The 22,117-nt window shown below is 39.6% G+C and overlaps 1 protein-coding gene across 1 annotated transcript; it reads right to left on the bottom strand.

The window, feature by feature from the left end:
* Positions 1-347: 347 nt before the first annotated feature.
* On the bottom strand, positions 348-1,673 carry LOC139719948 (neuromedin-U receptor 2-like). Its single transcript, XM_071631326.1, has one exon. The coding sequence runs from the start codon at positions 1,671-1,673 to the stop codon at positions 423-425; it is 1,251 nt and encodes a 416-aa protein (XP_071487427.1). The 3' UTR covers positions 348-422.
* Between the last annotated feature and the right edge of the window lie 20,444 nt (positions 1,674-22,117).

The following is a 22,117-nucleotide window of genomic DNA, read 5'->3' as shown; positions in this document are numbered from 1 at the left end:
CATCTCCACCAATACTGTACCATCCCTTTAAGTAGGCATCATGCAGATTCACTTTTGTCATAAACCATCAGATATTCGTAATGCAAGCACATACTCTGCGATAGATTGATACTGTTATATCACTCTGAATCAAAAGATATTGCATCAGTAAAAAGTTGTATGCATCACTGCGAAGAAAATGAATTTAAGAAACCGGACTAGTGATGTGAGAATAGTAATGTAGGGCCTGCTATAGACGAAAACAATTTTCATTTCCAGTCTTTAATCAAACAAGATACGTTTCTATGATACCATATGTTACATGAAATGAGCACATAGGCCTACTATTGTTTTGACGTTTGCTAATATTGATGTAGGCCCATATTGTTCGCATATGAAAATGAAAAATTAGTTAATCCTCATAACGGTCGGATGAAAGATTCTTATTCCGCGAGAGTTACCACTACGTTGTGACGGACACTCAAGCCCGTTGACATGGTTGAAGTAGTAGTATTGGTGGTCGTGGAGGACCGTAATCTGGTCTTTGGGCCCGCAGCCGAGCTCGGGATGCAGCGCGGTGAGAAGATGGCGTGTTTAAAGGCGCCACGGTAGCGCTTGCTCATACTGATGTATATGACCGGGTTGACTACACTGTTGATGTACGACATGACTTGAGAGGAATAGCGAACCTTCACCACGGTATACTGAGAAACTGTAGAAAGGCCAACGGTGCTAACTATGAGAAATATCTCGAAGGGAATTAGACACACAAAGAAGACTAGCCCATTTACAATGAGCATGCGCGCCACTTTGTTTCGTTGGGCGAGATTGACATCGACGCGCCCCGCAAAGCGCGTCTCCTGTACGGAGCGCGTCATGCTCGCAATGATGCGATAATATAGCCAGACGTTCACGGCCAGCAGAATGAAATATGTCAAGGTTTTAAGGATGTTGGTGTAAAATGGGTAGTTTTCAAGATGAGGTGGCGCAGTACAAGTTCCCCGATAAGTTGGGAGGTGCTTGAATGGTTCAACATCAGGCCACACAAGACAGCCAACATACATATAACTTGATGCAGGGGAGAATGATGCGGCCAACAAGATGCTCAAAATCCAAGATCCGACCACCAGAGCGATGAACATGGACTTGCGGGTGTTAGTGCGCGCCCGCTGGGTGAGACACACGGCATAATATCGCTCTAGAGAAACTAAAGTTACCATACACAGGCCAGCAATGTACGACAAGTCTATAACCCCAAATATGATGATGCAACCAATTCGTCCCAACGACAGACGGTCGTTCACGAAGGGGGACTGGTGGTAAATCCATATCTTTTCGCCGATTCCAGACGAGAGAAAAATCAAGTCCGCAATGGCAAGACTTGCGAGGCAAGAGTTTGTAGCCGTGCGCATCGACTTCATGCGGAACACTACGTACAGGAACAAGGCATTTCCGACCACACCCACGCTTAATAGAAAGGGTAAGAAGTATTCGAGATAAAGTTTATCCACTTCGGTGTAGAGCGGGGACTTTGTTTCAAACAGGTGACGTGCCTCATCGACGTCAATCGTCGGACATTCTTGGTAGTCAATCGAGATGGAATAAGCACTCCATGAGCTCAGCGACTCCGACGACTCATTAGCCGACGTGACATTGAGATCCACCTCATAGTCGTACCAGAATGTGAAATTCATGGCGAATCGTTCACCGTGCGCGACCACTTTAACGGAGAAAACAAACAAAATGAGTCTGATCTATCCGCCGCGTGTTCTCAGGATTCTTGCCTCATACCTACCGCAAAATGTACGTCCGCGTGTTTGTTCAACAAGCGATCTTGCCATTGGCATTCAGAGATGTCTCGACCCGCAATTACTCCTAATTTCCAATCATTAGTCCGCGATGAGCTCCACTCAAGCTTGAATCCCTCAGATCATACGAAAACAGCACAACGAATAATCAAGTCATATTCATCACCCTTGTCTGCAGATAAAGTCTGAACGCTGCTGTAATAGATATGGCAATAATTGTCTGCGGAGAAGCAAGAAGATGAAAAGAAAATGCGTATTACCAACTCCACGAGCTGAAAAAAAAAGCATCAGGGCAAATTTGGCTAAACCATGCTCGCTCATTTCCGTCATAACAGCATGACTCCTTCGACGCGAGTGACATCGGTATTGCGGACAGGTGTGGATGATATAAATATATCGGTAATCGATAGCAATGTCACCTCGGTGTTCACTGAATCGTGACACAAAAGAGCGCGAGCTGATTAAACCTCCTCGTTTCCTATGTCCAGACCAAATTTCACTCCACCTTAATAAGACATGCATCTGCTGAAATTGTACTCTGCTATGCGTGCTGCTTCACTAGTCACGATACGTTTGAGAACAAACAGTTGAAATATCACCCATATTGTTCTCTTCTTCACAGTGTTGACGTTAGTAGTTCTACATCTACCATGTTTACTGGTGACAGTTCTCGTCTGGCAAATGTCACAGAGCTAAGGAAATTGTCCGAATCTGCTTCAAAGAATATAGCATGACAATACGTAATGTTCCAATTAACATCGAGAGATGTAAAGGGATTATATTTTTCCAAATCCAGATAGCGTTTCTTCACTCAGTTGCAAGTAACCATAATTAAAGTCTTGATAGTCTGACTCGTCCTCGCTAGATAAAAGATGATGACTCAAATATCCAGGCAAACGAAAGTGAATGTCCCCCTCCTGATGTGTTTTCCAGAAACAGCGCAGCTCCTCAGGTGCGATTCCTCTATCTGCCAGCCAGAAGAGGAAAAAGTGAACGCTACTGGCGCTCTAGCCGCTCTTTTATACCTTCTTCCTGGTGGCAGCTCGCTCGGACACTGCAGCTCGATAGTTTAACGCCTTGATGTTGTGGCGCCTTTTTTATCAGCACCGAGAGAGAGAGAGAGAGGGAGTGCGCGCGTAAACGAGATGAAGACTGTTGCGGAGGAAATAAGAATTGGCAGGAAAACAAGTGAAGATTGGAGGAGAGTTCCTTACCCCGTCTCCCCTCCCTCCTCCTTTTAAATTCACCCCTCCTCTCTGTCCCTCCCTATCTTTCTACTTTCATACACACTCACACACGCAAACATGCCAGGTGCACACACACACACTCACACGTTACTTGTCTTACTTTCTCTATTCTCGCGCCTTCTCTAATTTCTTGTCTATCTCTATATATTTCTCCATGTTTGAAAGTTTGAAAGTTTGAAAAGATTTTATTTTCTGCATTTCATATTTTCTTTCAGAATACAAAAATAACAAAGGCAGGTTCAATTACACAAATACAATTCTGAAAATTATTGACATATTACATAGTAAGTCATATTTTGTATATAAAGACAAATGAAACGTTAAATAACATACAAAATGTTTATATGGCCAATAATGACTTGATTCACAGTACAATATATAATATATACATATAATGCAGAGGGCCGCCGTTATAAGCCGTGCTTGAACAGACGGACAGCCAGAGTTAAATTACCATTTTTTATTGTAGTACTTGAACACTAATACGGATGGGCCATGTTAAAATGCGTGTAAATCCAGTTTTATACAATTACTTGGTAAACAGGAGTGGTGCCTGTGAGTGCGTGTGCAGGTGATGAAGCGCGAAAGTGTTGATGGTCAGCACTTCTAAGAAGTGTGTGTGTACTTGTGTACTTGTGTGCGCGCGTGTGTATGTGTGTGTTGTGTGAGTGTACTATGTGTGCGTGTGTGTGTGTGTGTGTGTGTGTGCGTGTGTGTCTGTCTGTCTGTCTGTCTGTCTGTCTGTCTGTCTGTCTGTCTATCTGTCTCTCCCTCTCTCTCTCTCTCTTTCTGTAAATTTTGACAGTGGTAATACATTGCCAGTCAGGTGTCGAGCGTTGATGTTAAAAAGTTCCATAAGACTGTATAGTGACAGTACAAAATACAGTCTCGTAAATTAACCCCTATGCCATAATTGGCAATCGGTGTATGAGAGGAGCAAAAAGACGAAGAAAAGAAGGGAAAAAAGGAGGGATCAACCAGAAACCAATCATCTTGTCAAAAACAATGTTAGTTTTACAATCATGTTATCTGTTACTTTCATCTTTAATTAAGTAGTTTTGGTATGCTATTCAGTTCTTTGAACTTACACAATGTAGATTCTTGCCTTGATTTTGATCTGAAGTTTTGTTTTTATCGCCTTGATTTTGATCTGAAGTTTTGTTTTGTTTTGTTTTGTTTATCAAATCAGCGCTCATTGGGCTAACAGTCGCACAAGCGTGCTTTAATGTAGATCCTGTCATTCCCTGATATTTTGTAAACCCGAACCGCAATTTCGATATTGACCAATTACTAGTACCCATTATGACCATACAAATCGTGGGTAGATATATATAGTGTATATCCTTTTGTTTGTGTATTCACAATTGACAATAAATTTTGTTTTCATACAATTTACAATAGCGAGTTTCAGATCTGTGACGAGAACACTAAAACAACGTACGAAGCCTCCCGGGTTCGACAATGGCAACAGCTGTTTCGTGCAGTCTTTTTTATATCTTTTTTTTTCCTAATATCAGTGTTGTCTAAAGGTCTAGGTCTAAAGCTCGCTAATATAACCCGTTATGAGAGATAGAATAATGAAGTTGAATTAAATTGAATTGACACTGCACACACTCCTGTTGATATTGTGCTGCCAGAGATAATCTGTAAGTTTTTTTTTTTACTTTGTCGTAATCATGGTAATGAATGATTGTTTAAGAATTTTACCTCTCAAAGGAATGCTTTCTCTGTTCAAGTCTCGAAAAATAGGTGTTGTACAATAAAACCACACACACAAACACACACACACACACACACACACACACATATTCAGACACACACACGCACGTTCACACACACACACACACACACACACACACACACACATTGCCGTTTTAATCTACCTCATTTGTTTTCGATGAACATCGCTTCCACTTCGTCATAATCATAACCGGTAAAAAATTTGCAGCATGCCGTTCAATGTCCTGGCTGATGCAGGCTCGTGTCGGCAATTTTCGAGCCGATGCTCTTCCGACCCACATTCTTCCAGACCTGTCACTGACCGACCTTTGTACATAGAGCAATCAAAGAGATTCATGTGATTCGATGAAATATGGGATGAACAATTCATTTCGTCCTATTAGCTGGTCCTCCCCGATCCAATTAGAAATGAATGATTGAACATGTCCGGTCGTCGCAAGTGTGACAGCAAGAGAAAGAAAAAGAAAATCTTCCTTTATAGATAAGAGGAATGAGGAAGTCTAAAAAGCTTTTCTTGCCACAGGCATGAGAGATAGCAATAAAAATTATAAAAAAGAGGGTAAAATTTTAACATGCTAATCACTGTTGTTTAGGATGTCAAGTATTACCCGAGGGAATGTTAAACAAAGCAATGTTTGCTGTTCTTACATACTGATCATTCTGCTGCAAATATAAGAACATAATTACACAGGGTGATGGGGCTAATTAGTAACACAGTTTTAGTATATTAGTTACCAATTCGACCCTCGAAATCCTGTCGATCCTACCGTTAAAGGGATAGTACAATATGTCCCAAAAAATTACAATCAGATTTTTGCATTCATAACACCCAATATGAATAAACCATCTAAATGCTACTTCAGGGTCTTAGAATGTAACATCTTAGCTCTATTTTGCAGAAAACCCCATTCAATTTGGTTAAGCGGTCACAGAGAAATGAGGATTGTTGTAAAGCATGTCACGAGTCTGATTCTTTGAAGTTTAGCACTTGGATGTTCTTGAAATTGCATATTAATGTGTGAACATAATAGACAGAACTTGAAGGGAAGAGATTCCTGACATGTTCTACAAAATATCCCTCATTTCTCTTTGACCACTGAAGCAAATCGGATGGGGTTTTCTGTAAGATGTGGGCAATGAGTTATAGTTTCATACCCTGAAATTGTATTTGGATTGATTCATTATTTTTAAAGTAATCATTGCGGAGAGTACCGTTGTATTTTTTTTTTTTTTTTTTGAGGGGGGGGGGACATACGGTATAGCATTGGTTAGGATGAGGATTGAACTTTAAACTTTTATCAAGATACTGAGAAACCACTTATGAAATGTTACAGAGCATACCATTTTAAGAGGAACTAAAACTTTCTTTGATGAAAATCGGTTTAAAATGATTGAGATATTACAAAAAAAAAACAATGCAAAACAAACATATCCTAAGAAAACGTGGGTCCCACCATTTACTAAGTAGTAGGCCTATCGCTTGTTTGGTATCTCAGCTTTTCAGTACCAATTTTCATCAGATAATCATTGAATATAATATATTCCTTTCGGAATTACATGCTCTTTCATATTTACAAAAATGTTTCTCATTATCTCACCCAAAAGAGTTAGAAACCTGAAACCAAAGCCATACCATCCCCTTATAACGTGTGCTTATAGAATCCGTGGCGTTAGTAAGATCTCGATAACGCGATACCTCGATCGTGCTATATCATCATCGATGGCACAATTATCGATTCATACCATATATACATATTTGCGTTCGATACCGTTTGAGGCTTGAATTTTGAGGATAGTTCGAGGAGAACAAAAGAATAGCAATAGCTTAAATTTCCAAGGGGGTCAATAGGAGGGGTGCACATCACGAGAGCGACACCCATATGAGTCATACAGCCCACGAGTTATATCAGCTCACAAGTCATACAACCCATGAGTTCGACACTAAGGTAACAAATTCCACGAGACCGAGACATTAAGCCCCGTGTTATATCTGTCGAACTCGTGGGCTTTATTTGCCTAGTGTCGAACTCATGGGCTGTATGACTCGTGAGCTGTATGACACGTGTATGACTCATGGACGTGTTTTAATGTCGAACTCGTATGCTGTATGACTTGTGGGTGTCGGTCTCGTGGGATGACAATAGGAGGCAGGGCATAATCATAAACGAGGAGGACATTTTAAGGATATGTAGCAAACTCGCAGCTCTCCTCAACGTAGCAGAAAATTGTCGTATTGGCTATTTAATTGTTCTTGTTGATGAGCACAGCAACATATCGCCCCTATACAAATTCCCCAGTGAACTTTGTACACAGAATTAAGCAAGCTATAACATACGGATAACCAAGAGCTCATTATATATTTCGCAGGGTAGCCCATCCTGTTCTTATGTTAAATCTGCCCCAAAGTGAGAATAAGGAAGTTATGTAATGCGAAGCTTCCTGACCTCATAGAATTTTGTTTCGATTTCCACGGGTGCATACAATGTTACTGTAATGCGTGTTCTTTGTAGACGATGCTCATGATAAATGACCCTACACTAGAGGTAAGAACGACATTGTTAAAGGTACTGTTAACCCATGGGAGAAGCGATTTAAGAAATGCTTGAGTTATCACATTTGATGCATATGTGTAGGGCAGTTGTATCACAAAACATCCTACCATATATACAAATTCTGCAATAAAGCCTAAAATATAAGGACATATCGCTATTTTTTCTTAATTTATTCATATTCCACATAATTGAAATTATGATATAGGTCTATGAATACAGAGTAGAATATAAACAAAATATAGTGGCATTTTTTTATATATTGCCACAAATGTGGAGGGGACTACTAAGAATCACTGCTTGTAAAATGTAAAGCCCTACGGAATACAGACAAATGATATCAAAGAAAAGGCAAAGTGTTATAATGAAAACACTATATTGTATACTATATGTACAGGGGCTCAATTATGGGTATGGATTTACATGTAATGTTACATACAGGTTTATGTACCAAATGTTTACCGAGTGTATTTATAATACTCCATTGATTCGAACAAGAATAAAACAGAAAATAACCATCCGAGTATACGAAATGAAAATACTTCGAGAAAACATTGGTTACATATACCAATAAACCATAACGGTAAACGTTTCATTCTAGAAACAATTATTATCATGATAACTATTGTTCACATTTTTTCAATATTTAGCAAAATACTCAACATTGATTATCCTGATTACCATTTTTACATTGTTGTTTCTATCCCTAACTCACATTTCAAAACAATTTTGAAGAACTAAAGCTGTTTTTTTTTTAATCTGCAAATGGTAAATAATACCTTTAAATTCGTAAACTTTGGATGTACACTTTTACAACATTGGACCCACTTTTTATATAACTTGCTTTGTTACAGTTATTCAAAACATTTCACTGTGAGTATGCGAGAGGCTATGATAACGCCAATGATTTATTAGTGAATGATGTAAATCGGCGTCCCATAAAGTTGAATAGAGCCTTGCAAAGTGTAGTGCAGTGGGGTGACTTGGCTCAGTCAATAGTGCGTCTATACCCAAGATACGAATGACCCGAGTTCAATTTCCCAATCCAACTGAACAATGTTGTGAGTACTCATATCGTCCCCTCTATAGTAAGCGACGAAATCTCTGTCACTTGGATAGAATATAAAATGGGGATCAGGAAACGTCGTATTACATTAACTCCTCGTTTTAAACTGGCGGCAAATTTGACATACACGCTGGTGGGTTTACTTCTTCATTATCCGTACCGCTAATACTAAGATTAACAATAATGTGTACTGGCTGGTGAATTTGTATTGAAATGATACATTTATGACGCTGAGCTCAGCAACAAGAATGATTAGATAGCCAATACGTTCATTATCGAACTATTATATTCTGATATGAAGCGAGAATGAAAGTCAGGCTTGTCATCTAACAATACACTTTAAGGGTTGAAACGAAAACACTGATGTTCATCCCAAAATGCATTCATTCTACCGTTGATAAAAAAAATAGTTTTCGATGTAAAAGGCCGTACACAGGCATCGCCTACACCCTCCTTTCATGGAAGGATTGGTATATAGGATTTTGTTAATTCGATTCGATGATTTCACTGTCGCAACTCGAATACAAACAAGGAAGAAATAATAGAGCACCGTGCGTCAACATAGGTTACCTCATGCGAAAGCATGTTATCCTCACTTTACAAGCATGTCGTTTCAAGATGTGTCTTAATAGCACTCATAGGCGCCGGAAGTGGGGGGGCAGGGGGGGCGGCCGCCCCCCCAATCCAAAAAGTGGGGGGGCAAAACGCATTTTTGCCCCCCCAAAAAGCCCCCCCCCCAAAAAAAAAATAATAATGATAACAAAAATAAATGAATAAACAAAGAAAATAAAATAAATATGTATATGAATAAAAGGGAAAAAATATGGCTACAAACGGCAGCTTTTGGACTGTAAAATGTCAAAATTTTCAAGCTCGCTTGCTTCGCTCGCTCGCATCCAGCAGTTGAGCCCGGTGTGAAGCGAAAAACATAGCTACGACGGCAGTTGTTGGACTCTAGGATGTCAGAATTTTCAAGATCGCTCGCTTCGCTCGCTCGCATTGAATCGTTATGCCATTCTCCTAATGTTGCTGACAGTAATTGCCAGTAGTTGCGCCCGATGCCCCCACCCCTTAATTTCTAAAGCGAAAGATAAATATAGCTACAAACGGGAGTTTTGGGACTGTAAAATGTCAAAATTTTCAAGCTCGCTCGCTTCGCTCGCTCGCATTGAATCGTTATGCCACTCTCCTAATGTTGCTGCCAGTAATTGCCAGCAGTTGCGTCCGATGCCCCCCCCCCCTTAATTTCCAAAGCGAAAGATATAACTACAAACGGGAGTTTTTGGACTGTAAAATGTCAAAATTCTCAAGCTCGCTCGCTTTGCTCGCTCGCATTGAATCGTTATGCCATTCTCCTAATGTTGCTGCCAGTAATTGCCAGCAGTTGCGCCCGATGCGCCGCCCCATTTATTTCCAAAGTGAAAGATAAAGCTACAAACCCCAGTTTTGGGACTGTAGAATGTCAAAATTTTCAAGCTTGCTCGCTTCGCTCGCTCGCATTGAATCGTTATGCCATTCTCCTAACGTTGCTGCCAATAATTGCCAGCAGTTGCGCCCGATGCGCCCCCATTTATTTCAAAGCGAAATATGTAGCTACAATTAAAACTCCAGTTTTGGAACTGTAGAATATCAAAATTTTCAAGCTCGCTCGCTTCGCTCGCTCGCATTTTATTGTTATGCCATTCACCTTATGTTGCTGACAGTATCTAATTTGTCGATCGTTTCACACCGTCATTCCATAATCCATGTAAGGAAAACTTACAATGTTCCTCAATGACTGCGTTGTTGAATGTATCACATTCCGTAATGTATTGTAGTCCCATTATTGCTCACGCACACACGCACAGGCATACAGACCGTCAAAATTACTTTATGGTTCCCCCCATGTTTCGACCCACCGTACGCCACTTTACATATATATATATATATATATATATATATATATATATTAGATGTGTGTGCGTGTGTGTGTGTGTGTGTGTGTGTGTGTGTGTGTATTGTGTAACATATGCATGGTCTAATCTTGAGCCCCCTCCAATGTTTGCCCCCCCAATCCAAAACTGCTTCCGGCGCGCCTGCTCTACAAGGCTGTATATAGTTTCTCATGCAAACGTATTTTCGAACTCGGCATTTAATCACCATGATCGTGTGTCGACGAAATGACTTCGTTTAAGGAATGTTCGTGCGTTCACAGTGGAGTACTCTGTAAAACGAGGAATGTTCGCGTGCATTTCAATTTCGCGAATTTCGCGAGAGCTGAGATTCGCGAAATTTGTTTGTTTAACAGATACTTTATTTTCTGCAAATCAATATACATAAGTTACATAATCATGAACATGTGGGGAAATATGAAAAGTAAATTTAGAACAGAGTCGTTTGACTTGCATAGCAAGAGAGAACAACGATATAATAGGAAATTAATGATACAGCATGCATGTCTATGCAGCAGGGATTACAAAAACAATTGTAGTTAAGAAGCGTTGGCAGAGGGCCGCCATTGTAAGCATTGCTTGAAAAGATGGCCGGCCCGAGGAAAAGGTAGGGACGTCCTAGATTCGTAACAATACAAATTCTGCTGCAAAGATAGCAGGGGAAAACAAAATATAGAATTAAAATGCACGCGAAAATTCTTGTCTATTACGCTATTTGCATTGAATGTTAGAGGCAACTCACGAAAATTTAATGCCGCGAAAAAGGCCGTCGGCTCCAGTTCGCGAAAATTAATTTCTTCGAATTAATGCTTCTTGCGTCGAGTTGTTGGTTTTATTGCAACTGATTGAAAAATTGCCTCTCATCGACGAAAATAAAGACCGATTGTTCAGTATGTGAAGGGTAGCCATGATGAAAATGTAGAGTTAATACATATCCATGATGAAAATAGTTACATACGCTGTACTCGCACCCACGACCTCCTGATTGCTAGACATGCGTCATATCCACTATAGACTGAATTGTTTCAGCATGATATATCCAGTGATGGATCTTATCACTTCTAGAAGCTGGTGCTACATATCTGCTCAAAGCAATGACCTTTGCGTAGAGTTGTTTTTATTGCAAGAGATCTACAAATTATCCTGCATGGATTTATTTGATTCAGCGTGATAGAATAATGTGGCAAACAGTCCGGTTCTCAAATTTCATTCTAAAATGCCGCTGATCAGGGAGGTGCCACCTCCCTGCGCTGATGGTAATCACGCTCTACGAAAATCCCAGTAGACTGAATGTGTGGAGGGCACTTGAAGCTTGTGTGCCGATAAAATAATTACCTCATAATGTGATTAGTGCCAATGAGAAATGATGTTTCCACCTGTTTGATCTAGCTCTTTCTTTTATATAGTTGGATTGAATTTAGATCGGGGTTTTTTTTTCTAATGTCCAACAAGGATCAAATCCCCCTGAAAGGAAAGACACAATTATTATCCGGAATCAAATGGATGGCTATCTGGCTTCTCTATCACAAGACCTCACTAGAATTTGAAAAAAAAAATGGCAGCTCCGGGGTGGGTATTACAAAACCCAATTTTAACATGTCTGCAATAACCACAATAGATCTGACTGTGAGTTTTCTTTCTCTGAAACACGGCCCCGTTATCACTGCTGGTGATACGTAAAGCATCATTAAAAAGGACTAAGTAATGGTATAGGTACACCTTGCAGATATCTCTTTTTTTCATTACAGTTAATTACGATGAGTGGTTATGCGATGAATCACCAGCCTTGTGAAGCGAGAATCCTTACTTGTCAAAAGATGACGCAACAAAAATAAATTTGACAAAAATGCACTATAGCATAATATCATGACTACGGCCGAGTGTACAATCACACGAGCTTTGGGAGATTCCACTTTAAAAGGGCATCTATATAATCGGGAGATATGTAATCTACACTTCCGCTAATTTCTTTACAAAGTAGCGACCCGCTTTGAAATGGATATAAATCCTCCCCAATCCTCGATGGAACTGCCTCGTAAATTTTGCCACGCTAACAGGGCAGAAATAGAAAATCTGCCCGCATCGTCCAGGTCCAGACGAACTTCTCTGGGAGTGATCAATTAACCCAAGCACACTTTGTAATATTCTGAAATATTGAGAAAAAAAAAGAATTTACGAGGTTTGCCGCGTTTTTTCTGGTATAGTTGATTATTATTGTGTTTGTTTTACCGGTAGACCCCCCCCCCCCCCCCGCACCCTCTCATATTCCTGAGGTTTCAGCTCATTAGGCAACATTTCCGGAATTTTGGTGTGTGCAGTCATTCTAACGGATAGGTCCAAAGTTTCATCATCATGATAACAGTAATAGACCAGGAGCTGGCTGCTGGTCAATTTACCCCATCAAGCCCAAAAGGTTTGACCCCTGAAAGTTACTGGGGCCACCCCCCTCATTACAAAACTGGGCGTCAGCCTGATACCTGAGGGCGGGGTCGTCCCCCAGGGACCCCCCCCCCCAAAAAAAAAAAAAAAAAAAAAAAAAAATGGCCCCCGGCGGGTGTAATTTACCCCATGGAGCCCATGGACCAAACCTGGTCTGAAAGAATGGCCTAGGGGTGTACATAATAGAAATATAAAAACTGACAAAATAGCTGGTCGGGAAAGGGGTTGCCAGACCTTCCCCCCCCCCCCCCCCCCTGGGCCCCCCCTGGCGGGTGTAATTTACCCCACGCAGCCCATGCACCAAACTTGGTCCAATGAAAGTACTATGGGTGTACATAATGAAAATATAAAAACTGACATGATATCTGGTTGGGAAAGGCGTTGCCAGATCCCCTCACCCCCCCCCCCCCCCACCACTGCCCATTACACCCCTTCGTGGGTTTAATTTAGCCAACAGCACCCATGGATCAAATTTGGCTGGGGGAAAGTAGGCCCCACTATGGGTGTGCAAAAAATAAAGATAAAAGCTGACAAAATATCTCACTTACAAAGAGTAATCAAACATATCCCCTACCTTTCCTAACTCACCACCCCCCCCCCCATTTTTTAGTGTGAAGGGCCTATTCGGTTTGGAGAGGTATGAATGAGCGTGTCATAAAAAGTAATAAATGGAACTTCTTGAATTAAGATGAAGTTATGACAACAGAAGCATTGTGTGTGTACATATATCCACATGCCCCATCCCACTCCCTCCCCCAAAAGAATGGAGTTATCGATATCTACACTAGAAACATACTCAGACAGTGCAGACCTTTGCCAAGCAGCTCATTTCCACCCATCCACACATGCTAAAAACTGCCAAATTTCCCATATAAAAGCCTTTTGCTTTTAAATGCCATCAACTTCCAGCTGTGTGGTAGTGCATTATACCTTGAGCACATGCCTTTACCTTTAGTGCGCATGTATGCAAACCTCAAATTCATGCAGCTTGAACTCCCAATTCCATTGATCTCATCTGCCATAAGATAAAAATCATCAAAATTTCATAAAGATTCCCGGATCACTACCAAAATTTATATTTATCATCTGTTTTTAAAATGTAATTGTGTTATCATCTTTTCATACAAGTTTCATCCAAATGTGTTCTCAACCTTTCAAATTGTTTTGCATACAAACAATAATGCAGACAATACTAGGCCTATAAGTAACATAAAACCTCAAGTGGCAGAAATAATTACAACTGTATCCAACATCCTACAGTTCAACTGTGTTACCATGCATGTGGAGCAAGCTCATGTACAACAGTACAAGAAACTGTATACCTGTGATAAAAAATTGTACATGCAGTGGGTGCATAGGCCATAGTGTGGTTAATTGCATGCATATATTTGTATGTTGTATACATTTTACTTGTTGCATGCAATTATATATTTCGAAGATCGGCAACACGTGTATCATCAGTCTGCAAACAATAAAAAGGCGGTGTTTTCCTGACCTTGGTAAGTGAACTGGGCTTTCCTATTGTAGGTACTATACTGGTAGGCCCCTATGACAGTAGTACATGTATTTCATCACTGGATGACAATTGGTGTCAGTAATAGAGCAAACAAAGAAAGGTCAAGAGTCTAGATCTTGGACTAGATCTAAGTCTCAAATATGCTATGATATGGCTAGATATCTAACGTTAGACCTATATTTCCTATACATGCTATAGCTTGTAGAGTACCTAGTACTATTTGGCGACACCAAATGAACTGGAACAGGGGATGGATTATCAGCGAGATGTAGTGTATCATGAGTCATAACTGAGAAACCAATAAATAGAACATCAATGTTCTCAGCCTATATAGGTTTAAGTGTCAAAGGTGTGCATTGAATTTGCATAGAACACTTAAACCCTGAATTTGTTAAAGTCACTGCACTTCCTATCATTCATAGCTAGAGTCAAAAAGGCAGAATTATACTACATTTCAATTTCTCTATCTAATAGACAACTTTGACTTTAGGATTAGAAATAGCCTTATTAATAGCTATATGTATCATAAGTGTTGAAGATGCAGATGTTCCAGTGAATGAATACTTGCAGAATTGGGTATGAAGATTAGGCAAATAATCTGAAACTCTCTTTAAATATAGCAAAAGAAATAACAAACTGTCCTTGTGTTGTAGCCTCTCCCAGGAGAGGCTGCAGTGCCAGTGTGGTGCATGGAGTAGAGTGCAGACTCATTGACAACCAACAAAGGTATGTACCTGTAAACTATGAGAGCTGCACAAGGTATGGAAAACAAACAACTGAAGTGAAAACAAGCTTATGTGTACTTTTGCCTCATACATCAGTGTAAACAAACTCAGAGTTGAGCATAAATACTGTAGCAATGCACAATTATAGCTTTGGCTCTAACAGAGGTGTAAGTGAATGACCTTTGGTACAGATTCCTATATTTTTGCAGGTATTTAAAATATTATCTTACTACCAATGGTTTTGATTTGCAATTTAAGCAATTTGAGGCTTCATTTGGTCACAGCTCTTCAATCTTAAGGCTCTCTGTCCATGTTTCTGGCATGGTAGACATGCTGCATGTACTGTAGCTTGTTAAGACATCGGTATCACAATATTTGCTACTTTAATCAGGCTGTTTGTTATTTCTTTTGCAATATCTAAAGAGAGTTTCAGATTATTTGCCTAATCTTCATACCCAATTCTGCAAGTATTCATTCACTGGAACATCTGCATCTTCAACACTTATGATACATATAGCTATTAATAAGGCTATTTCTAATCCTAAAGTCAAAGTTGTCTATTAGATAGAGAAATTGAAATGTAGTATAATTCTGCCTTTTTGACTCTAGCTATGAATGATAGGAAGTGCAGTGACTTTAACAAATTCAGGGTTTAAGTGTTCTATGCAAATTTAAAGCAATGCACACCTTTGACACTTAAACCTATATAGGCTGAGAACATTGATGTTCTATTTATTGGTTTCTCAGTTATGACTCATGATACACTACATCTCGCTGATAATCCATCCCCTGTTCCAGTTCATTTGGCTTCGCCAAATAGTACTAGGTACTCTACAAGCTATAGCATGTATAGGAAATATAGGTCTAACGTTAGATATCTAGCCATATCATAGCATATTTGAGACTTAGATCTAGTCCAAGATCTAGACTCTTGACCTTTCTTTGTTTGCTCTATTACTGACACCAATTGTCATCCAGTGATGAAATACATGTACTACTGTCATAGGGGCCTACCAGTATAGTACCTACAATAGGAAAGCCCAGTTCACTTACCAAGGTCAGGAAAACACCACCTTTTTATTGTTTGCAGACTGATGATACACGTGTTGCCGATCTTCGAAATGTATAATTGCATGCAACAAGTAAAATGTATACAACATACAAATATATGCATGCAATTAACCACACTATGGCCTATGCACCCACTGCATGTACAATTTTTTATCACAGGTATACAGTTTCTTGTACTGTTGTACATGAGCTTGCTCCACATGCATGGTAACACAGTTGAACTGTAGGATGTTGGATACAGTTGTAATTATTTCTGCCACTTGAGATTTTATGTTACTTATAGGCCTATATAGTATTGTCTGCATTATTGTTTGTATGCAAAACAATTTGAAAGGTTGAGAACACATTTGGATGAAACTTGTATGAAAAGATGATAATAACACAATTGCATTTTAAAAACAGATGATAAATATAAATTTTGGTAGTGATCCGGGAATCTTTATATGAAATTTTGATGATTTTTATCTTATGGCAGATGAGATCAATGGAATTGGGAGTTCAAGCTGCATGAATTTGAGGTTTGCATACATGCGCACTAAAGGTAAAGGCATGTGCTCAAGGTATAATGCACTACCACACAGCTGGAAGTTGATGGCATTTAAAAGCAAAAGGCTTTTATATGGGAAATTTGGCAGTTTTTAGCATGTGTGGATGGGTGGAAATGAGCTGCTTGGCAAAGGTCTGCACTGTCTATGTTTCTAGTGTAGATATCGATAACTCCATTCTTTTGGGGGAGGGAGTACATGGGATGGGGCATGTGGTTATATGTACACACACAATGCTTCTGTTGTCATAACTTCATCTTAATTCAAGAAGTTCCATTTATTACTTTTTATGACACGCTCATTCATACCTCTCCAAACCGTACAGGCCCTTCACACTAAAAAATGGGGGGGGGGGGGGGGGGGTAGCAAAGGTAGGGGATATGTTTGATTACTCTTTGTAAGTGAGATATTTTGTCAGCTTTTATCTTTATTTTTTGCACAACCGTAGTGGGGCCTACTTTCCCCCAGCCAAATTTGATCCATGGGTGCTTTTGGCTAAATTAAACCCACGAAGGGGCGTAATGGGCGGTGGTGGGGGGAGGGGGGGGGGGGGGTGAGGGGATCTGGCAACCCCTTTCCCAACCAGATATCGTGTCAGTTTTTATATTTTCATTATGTACACCCATAGTACTTTCATTGGACCAAGTTTGGTGCATGGGCTGCGTGGGGTAAATTACACCCGCCAGGGGGGGCCCAGGGGGGGACGGTCTGGCAAACCCTTTCCCGACCAGATATTTTGTCAGTTTTTATATTTTTATTATGTACACCCCTAGGCCATTCTTTTAGACCAGGTTTGGTCCATGGGCTCCATGGGGTAAATTACACCCGCCGGGGGCCATTTTTTTTTTTTTTTTTGGGGGGGGGGTCCCTGGGGAACGACACCGCCCTCAGGTATCAGGCTGACGCCCAGTTTTGTAATGAGGGGGGTGGCCCCAGTAACTTTGAGGGGTCAAACCTTTTGGGCTTGATGGGGTAAATTGACCAGCAGCCAGCTCCTGGTCTATAAGAGAGCCGATGTGCGTATAGTGTGTGTGTGTGTGTGTGTGTGTGTGTGTGTGTGTGTGTGTGTGTTTCTTTTTTATTGTGTGTTTATTGGAAAACAAAAAGTGTGTGTGCGTGTGCGTATATGCTGTGCTTGTGTAGCAGCTGTAGAAGTAGTAGTCTAACGGGTGCAAAATGTCAAACAAATATGCAAGAAAGAATGGCCTGTTAGTTGACGACACGTTGAAAATTAACAAGATTATCTATTTTACAAGGGTTATTTAAAGCATTTTTGACAGCCTCGTTTTAGTCGCTTGACTGAATAGGTAACAATGACTTCCTGCATTCATGCTGAAATCCAAACTTCTACAACTCTCTTATCATTTCTCAAATGTCACTTATGAAATTCCATTCAAACATTTTTAAGTCAGTAATCTCTCCGTGAGTACCGTGATCGCTTAAATGATCTAGCATGACATGAGAATTAAAAGTGTTTCCCTAAAACTTAACTTTTTTAAAGAATGTGGTTCATAATACACATGCAATGCTTTTAAGTGGACCTCTCAGTTCTCTTTTCCCCTCCAAACATGAATTGGTATTTTGCCGATATTTATGTATAATATCTCGATTTGTTAATTTTCGTTTCGCTCATTCTATGCTTATGATATAATTCCTGATTTATTCTGTGTTATGTTTTGTTGGAAGAAAAATGAGAATGAAAATAGATGAACTGAATCGAATTGAATTGAAAAGTGAGAACAGACAATAGAGAGTGACTTATACAGTTGTATGAAGTAAGAATTATAATAGTTGTTTAACAGTGTGTTTTGAGACAACATTGATCGCTAAGAGGTCAGTGAAATTGACGTAAAACAAAGTCTGCCGCTTGGTCTATGGAGCTTATCACATGTCTCACGTTTCACATGCCCTCAAAAACGATCGACAGACAATCATAATCCAATCTGATTGAGCGAAAGCGGGGTGGGCTCCAGAGCATCCCCGAAAGTTTCGGTTCATCTCTTGCTCGTCCGTCCGTAAACCTCTGCGGGGAAATTAAAGTAAAATCGTTTTTGCTTTAACTAGTTATATAATGGTATAAGTAAGGAACCATTGGCCATCAGTGATATCTATAGTGCAGTAAGACGTTAAATGGTTCGTCCTCTCCTCTTCTCGTCTCCAGAGGGAGTTATCTTCCATCACATAATTAGAGTTGATGGGTAATCAATCGTAGGATATGACCGCAAGGCGCATTAAAACGTACTTCACGGTCCGTCACCTCTCGCAACGACAAGACCATCAACTCCAAAAGCGGTGAAGGTGCCAGCAAGTTCCGTTGTTAAAGGAAACAGAAAAACGGAAAACGGAACGATAGGAACGCACGCACAACACACACATATAGCTATACCTATAATACACCCTCTCAAATAAAGGCAATACCCTCTCTCTCACACACGCACACACACACACACACACACACACACACACACACACACACACACACACACACCTACACACACACACATAAAAAGTATCATGTGCTATGAATGACGTCATTTATCATGTGCTATATTGTTATTTCCTGGGAGAAAGAGCTTCGTGATTATTTTCCGTGGGTGTCAAACAGAAGTTACGAGGCTAAAACTTAATCAATGCTTATTTTGATTTAATCGCTATAGTTGGATGCCTCGCCATAATCTGACGTCAAATTTTGACCCGTTCGTTAGGAAGCCGTTATCAAGACAAGATTGCTACAAGAAATTTGTGAAGCAAAATACGAGACGATATTTCAGGCTGGAATGATGTTAATAAGTGTTACAAAAACGAAACCAAACAAACACCCAAACATGCAAGTGCCTTCACACATCATTTGCTTGACAATGAATTTAAAAAATGGCCCCAAACAGAGAGTGTGTTTTTTTTTGTTCAAGTAAACTTTATTTTCATTAAAAAAAGTAACATAATCCACGATAAGGTACATTGAACAAAAATAATTACACACTACTAACAGAGTGATTGATGTATATGGTTTTAACAATTTTGTAAGAAATACAAGTCATAAAGTGTAATAGAAAATACAATGTAAACTGATGTATGCACGAATAACTGTATAAACGAATGATTGAATGAATGTGAAATATGGTACAAAGTAGACATGCACAAATGAATTGAAGAGGCTTATTTTGTAACAGCTAATGGAAGATTTTGTTTTGCGTGTTTAATAATACAATCCACATCCATTCACAGCCTCCTCTACTTCCCCCCGTCTTCGAAACCCCATGTCATACGTGAATGACGAATCGTTCATCTTCTTCACTACCCAAAGTGTCCTCCGCCGAATCTTTCTTAAATTTACAAATGGGCGTGAATAACTTGGCAATTTAGATAATGACAACTGGTTCTGGTCGAGAAGACCCATTCGCACCTAGAATAGACACGTATACAAAGTGATCAGACAGACAAGCAGCATCGTCATGTGCGCGCGAAAACTTTCTCGAGAAGTTAAAGGGATAGTACAGTACTGGTAGAGGTGAGAATTGGGCTTTTAACTTTTTACGAGATATCAAGAAACCGTTTGTAAAATAGCACAGAGCGTACCTTTCTAAGAGGAATTTAAAAGTTTATTTGATGAAAATCCGATTTGGAATGGCTGAGACATCCAAAAATAAAGTAAAGTGAGGCGATCGTAGTAAAAGCTGGGTCCTACATTTTATTAAAATTGCTCTGTTTTAGGTATCTCAGCCATTTCAAAAGCAATTCTAATCAAATAAACATTGAATTCTTTGTAGAATTACATGCTCTTTCATATTTCATAAGAGGTTTCATATAATCTCACCCCAAAATGTTAGAAACCCCGAGGTTAAGTCTCAACCAAAACTGTACGATCCCTTTAAATTCAGAAAGGCATACTAATTGGACATGGCACTCGCGCATTGTATCGTCAACTCTGTAGTTAATTAGCTATAGGGTGAAAAACCTCATTCAAGGCTTGTGTGATTTCCGATTTTCCACCATGTCAGATAAGCCACTTAGTAATAATTGTTGAAAGACTCTTTGAATGATATAACAAGCTCAGTATTGATATTGAAGACGTTTTTAGTATGCTGATGATGACGGTGATAATGATAATAGTGTCGGCTTTAATGATATTATCGGCGTTATTATGTTAAACAATAGAAATGACGTGTTTGTGCTCTGATGAGTATGTCTTGATGTCAATAACAAGAACAAGCATGCATCGTAATAATTCCGTCGATCATGTATAATGATTGTGTGTGTGTGTGTGTGTGTGTGCGTGTGTGTGTGTGTGTGTGTGTGTGTGTGTGTGTGTTGTGTGTGCGTGCGTGATTATATGTATCTAAGTATACACAATGCTCATACAGTGTATGAACAGCATTAGACAGCATTTTCTCTCAATCTGCATTGATCTATGCTGCGAGTATCCTTCGTTTAGTTAATTTTTATAGCAAAAAATCTCAGCGAACTTCTTAAAAGCAAGTGACAGATCTTATGAACAGACCACGAATACATTCACACTCTATACTTCTCCTACATGCACGAGACCATCTGTCGGTTCACATCCACCGACGAATTTAAATGATAACGAGTTCTGAGAAAGCTACTCATTAAAAAGAACTCTCAGTGTCCTATCTCCATTAATATTTAACGAATAGATTTCATATTTGCCACTCAAATAATAATCTGTGATTAATGTCATGAATATTTCTAAAATGTCAGCCTCGCCAGGGCATGGCGATATACTGATAGGTTGGTAGCGACAAGTGGCAGAAGGTTTGATCATGCTACCAAAAAGTTGATATTGATTGATATCGATATTGTATATAGACCTATAAGTGCGTATATATATAAAGATAATCCGAATTTAGAGGGCTACTCAGTGGCGGATCTACAGGGAGGGGAGGGGGGTTAGGGGGTTTAAACCCCCTCCTTGGGCTGCCAAGTTAAGAAAAAAAAAAGAAAGAACCCACAAACATAGGCCTACATCAAATAATTAATCACCTATCTTAAGACCAAAATGAACAAGGCACTTTTCTTGTCTAAAAGTTGTCAATTTCATAACTGAAAATGCAAAATATAATACACTGACAACATACATTATTATATCTACACACTAATATTTACTTATGAGTAAATTTAGTGTAGTATATATCAAGATGGTAGCCTCGTGTCCTCGAGTGTGCCCCCAGGAACATAATTTTAGTTAACCCTACATTTTTCCTTTCCTTCTGTATATATGCTTTCTAGTAATATTAGAATATTTTTTATTGCTCGAACAATGTGATTACGTTTTAGCTTTTAATGAATACATTTCAGACGAATGGCAAAGTGAGAGTGGCTCTCTCGCTCTGTCCATACTTACAGTAAAATGAATAGTTTGCATAAGTTATGATCATAGTCCTTCGCAGTGATTTTTTTCTACCATGTTTAATTCCCTAGAAATTTGATTCAAATGCTCTATAAACACGACTTTTAAACTCGGGTTTTACAAAAAGTCCCTACCG

The sequence above is a fragment of the Diadema antillarum genome, unplaced genomic scaffold, assembly GCF_040938485.1.
Source record: "Diadema antillarum isolate AM-2024a unplaced genomic scaffold, OU_Dant_1.0 scf00000117, whole genome shotgun sequence".
Taxonomy (NCBI): domain Eukaryota; kingdom Metazoa; phylum Echinodermata; class Echinoidea; order Diadematoida; family Diadematidae; genus Diadema; species Diadema antillarum.
This window is presented reverse-complemented; position numbering and strand designations above follow the sequence as displayed.

Coding starts and splice junctions, on each gene's coding strand:
- LOC139719948 (XM_071631326.1), bottom strand. CDS start 1,673: ATGAATTTCACATTCTGGTACGACTATGAGGTGGATCTCAATGTCACG.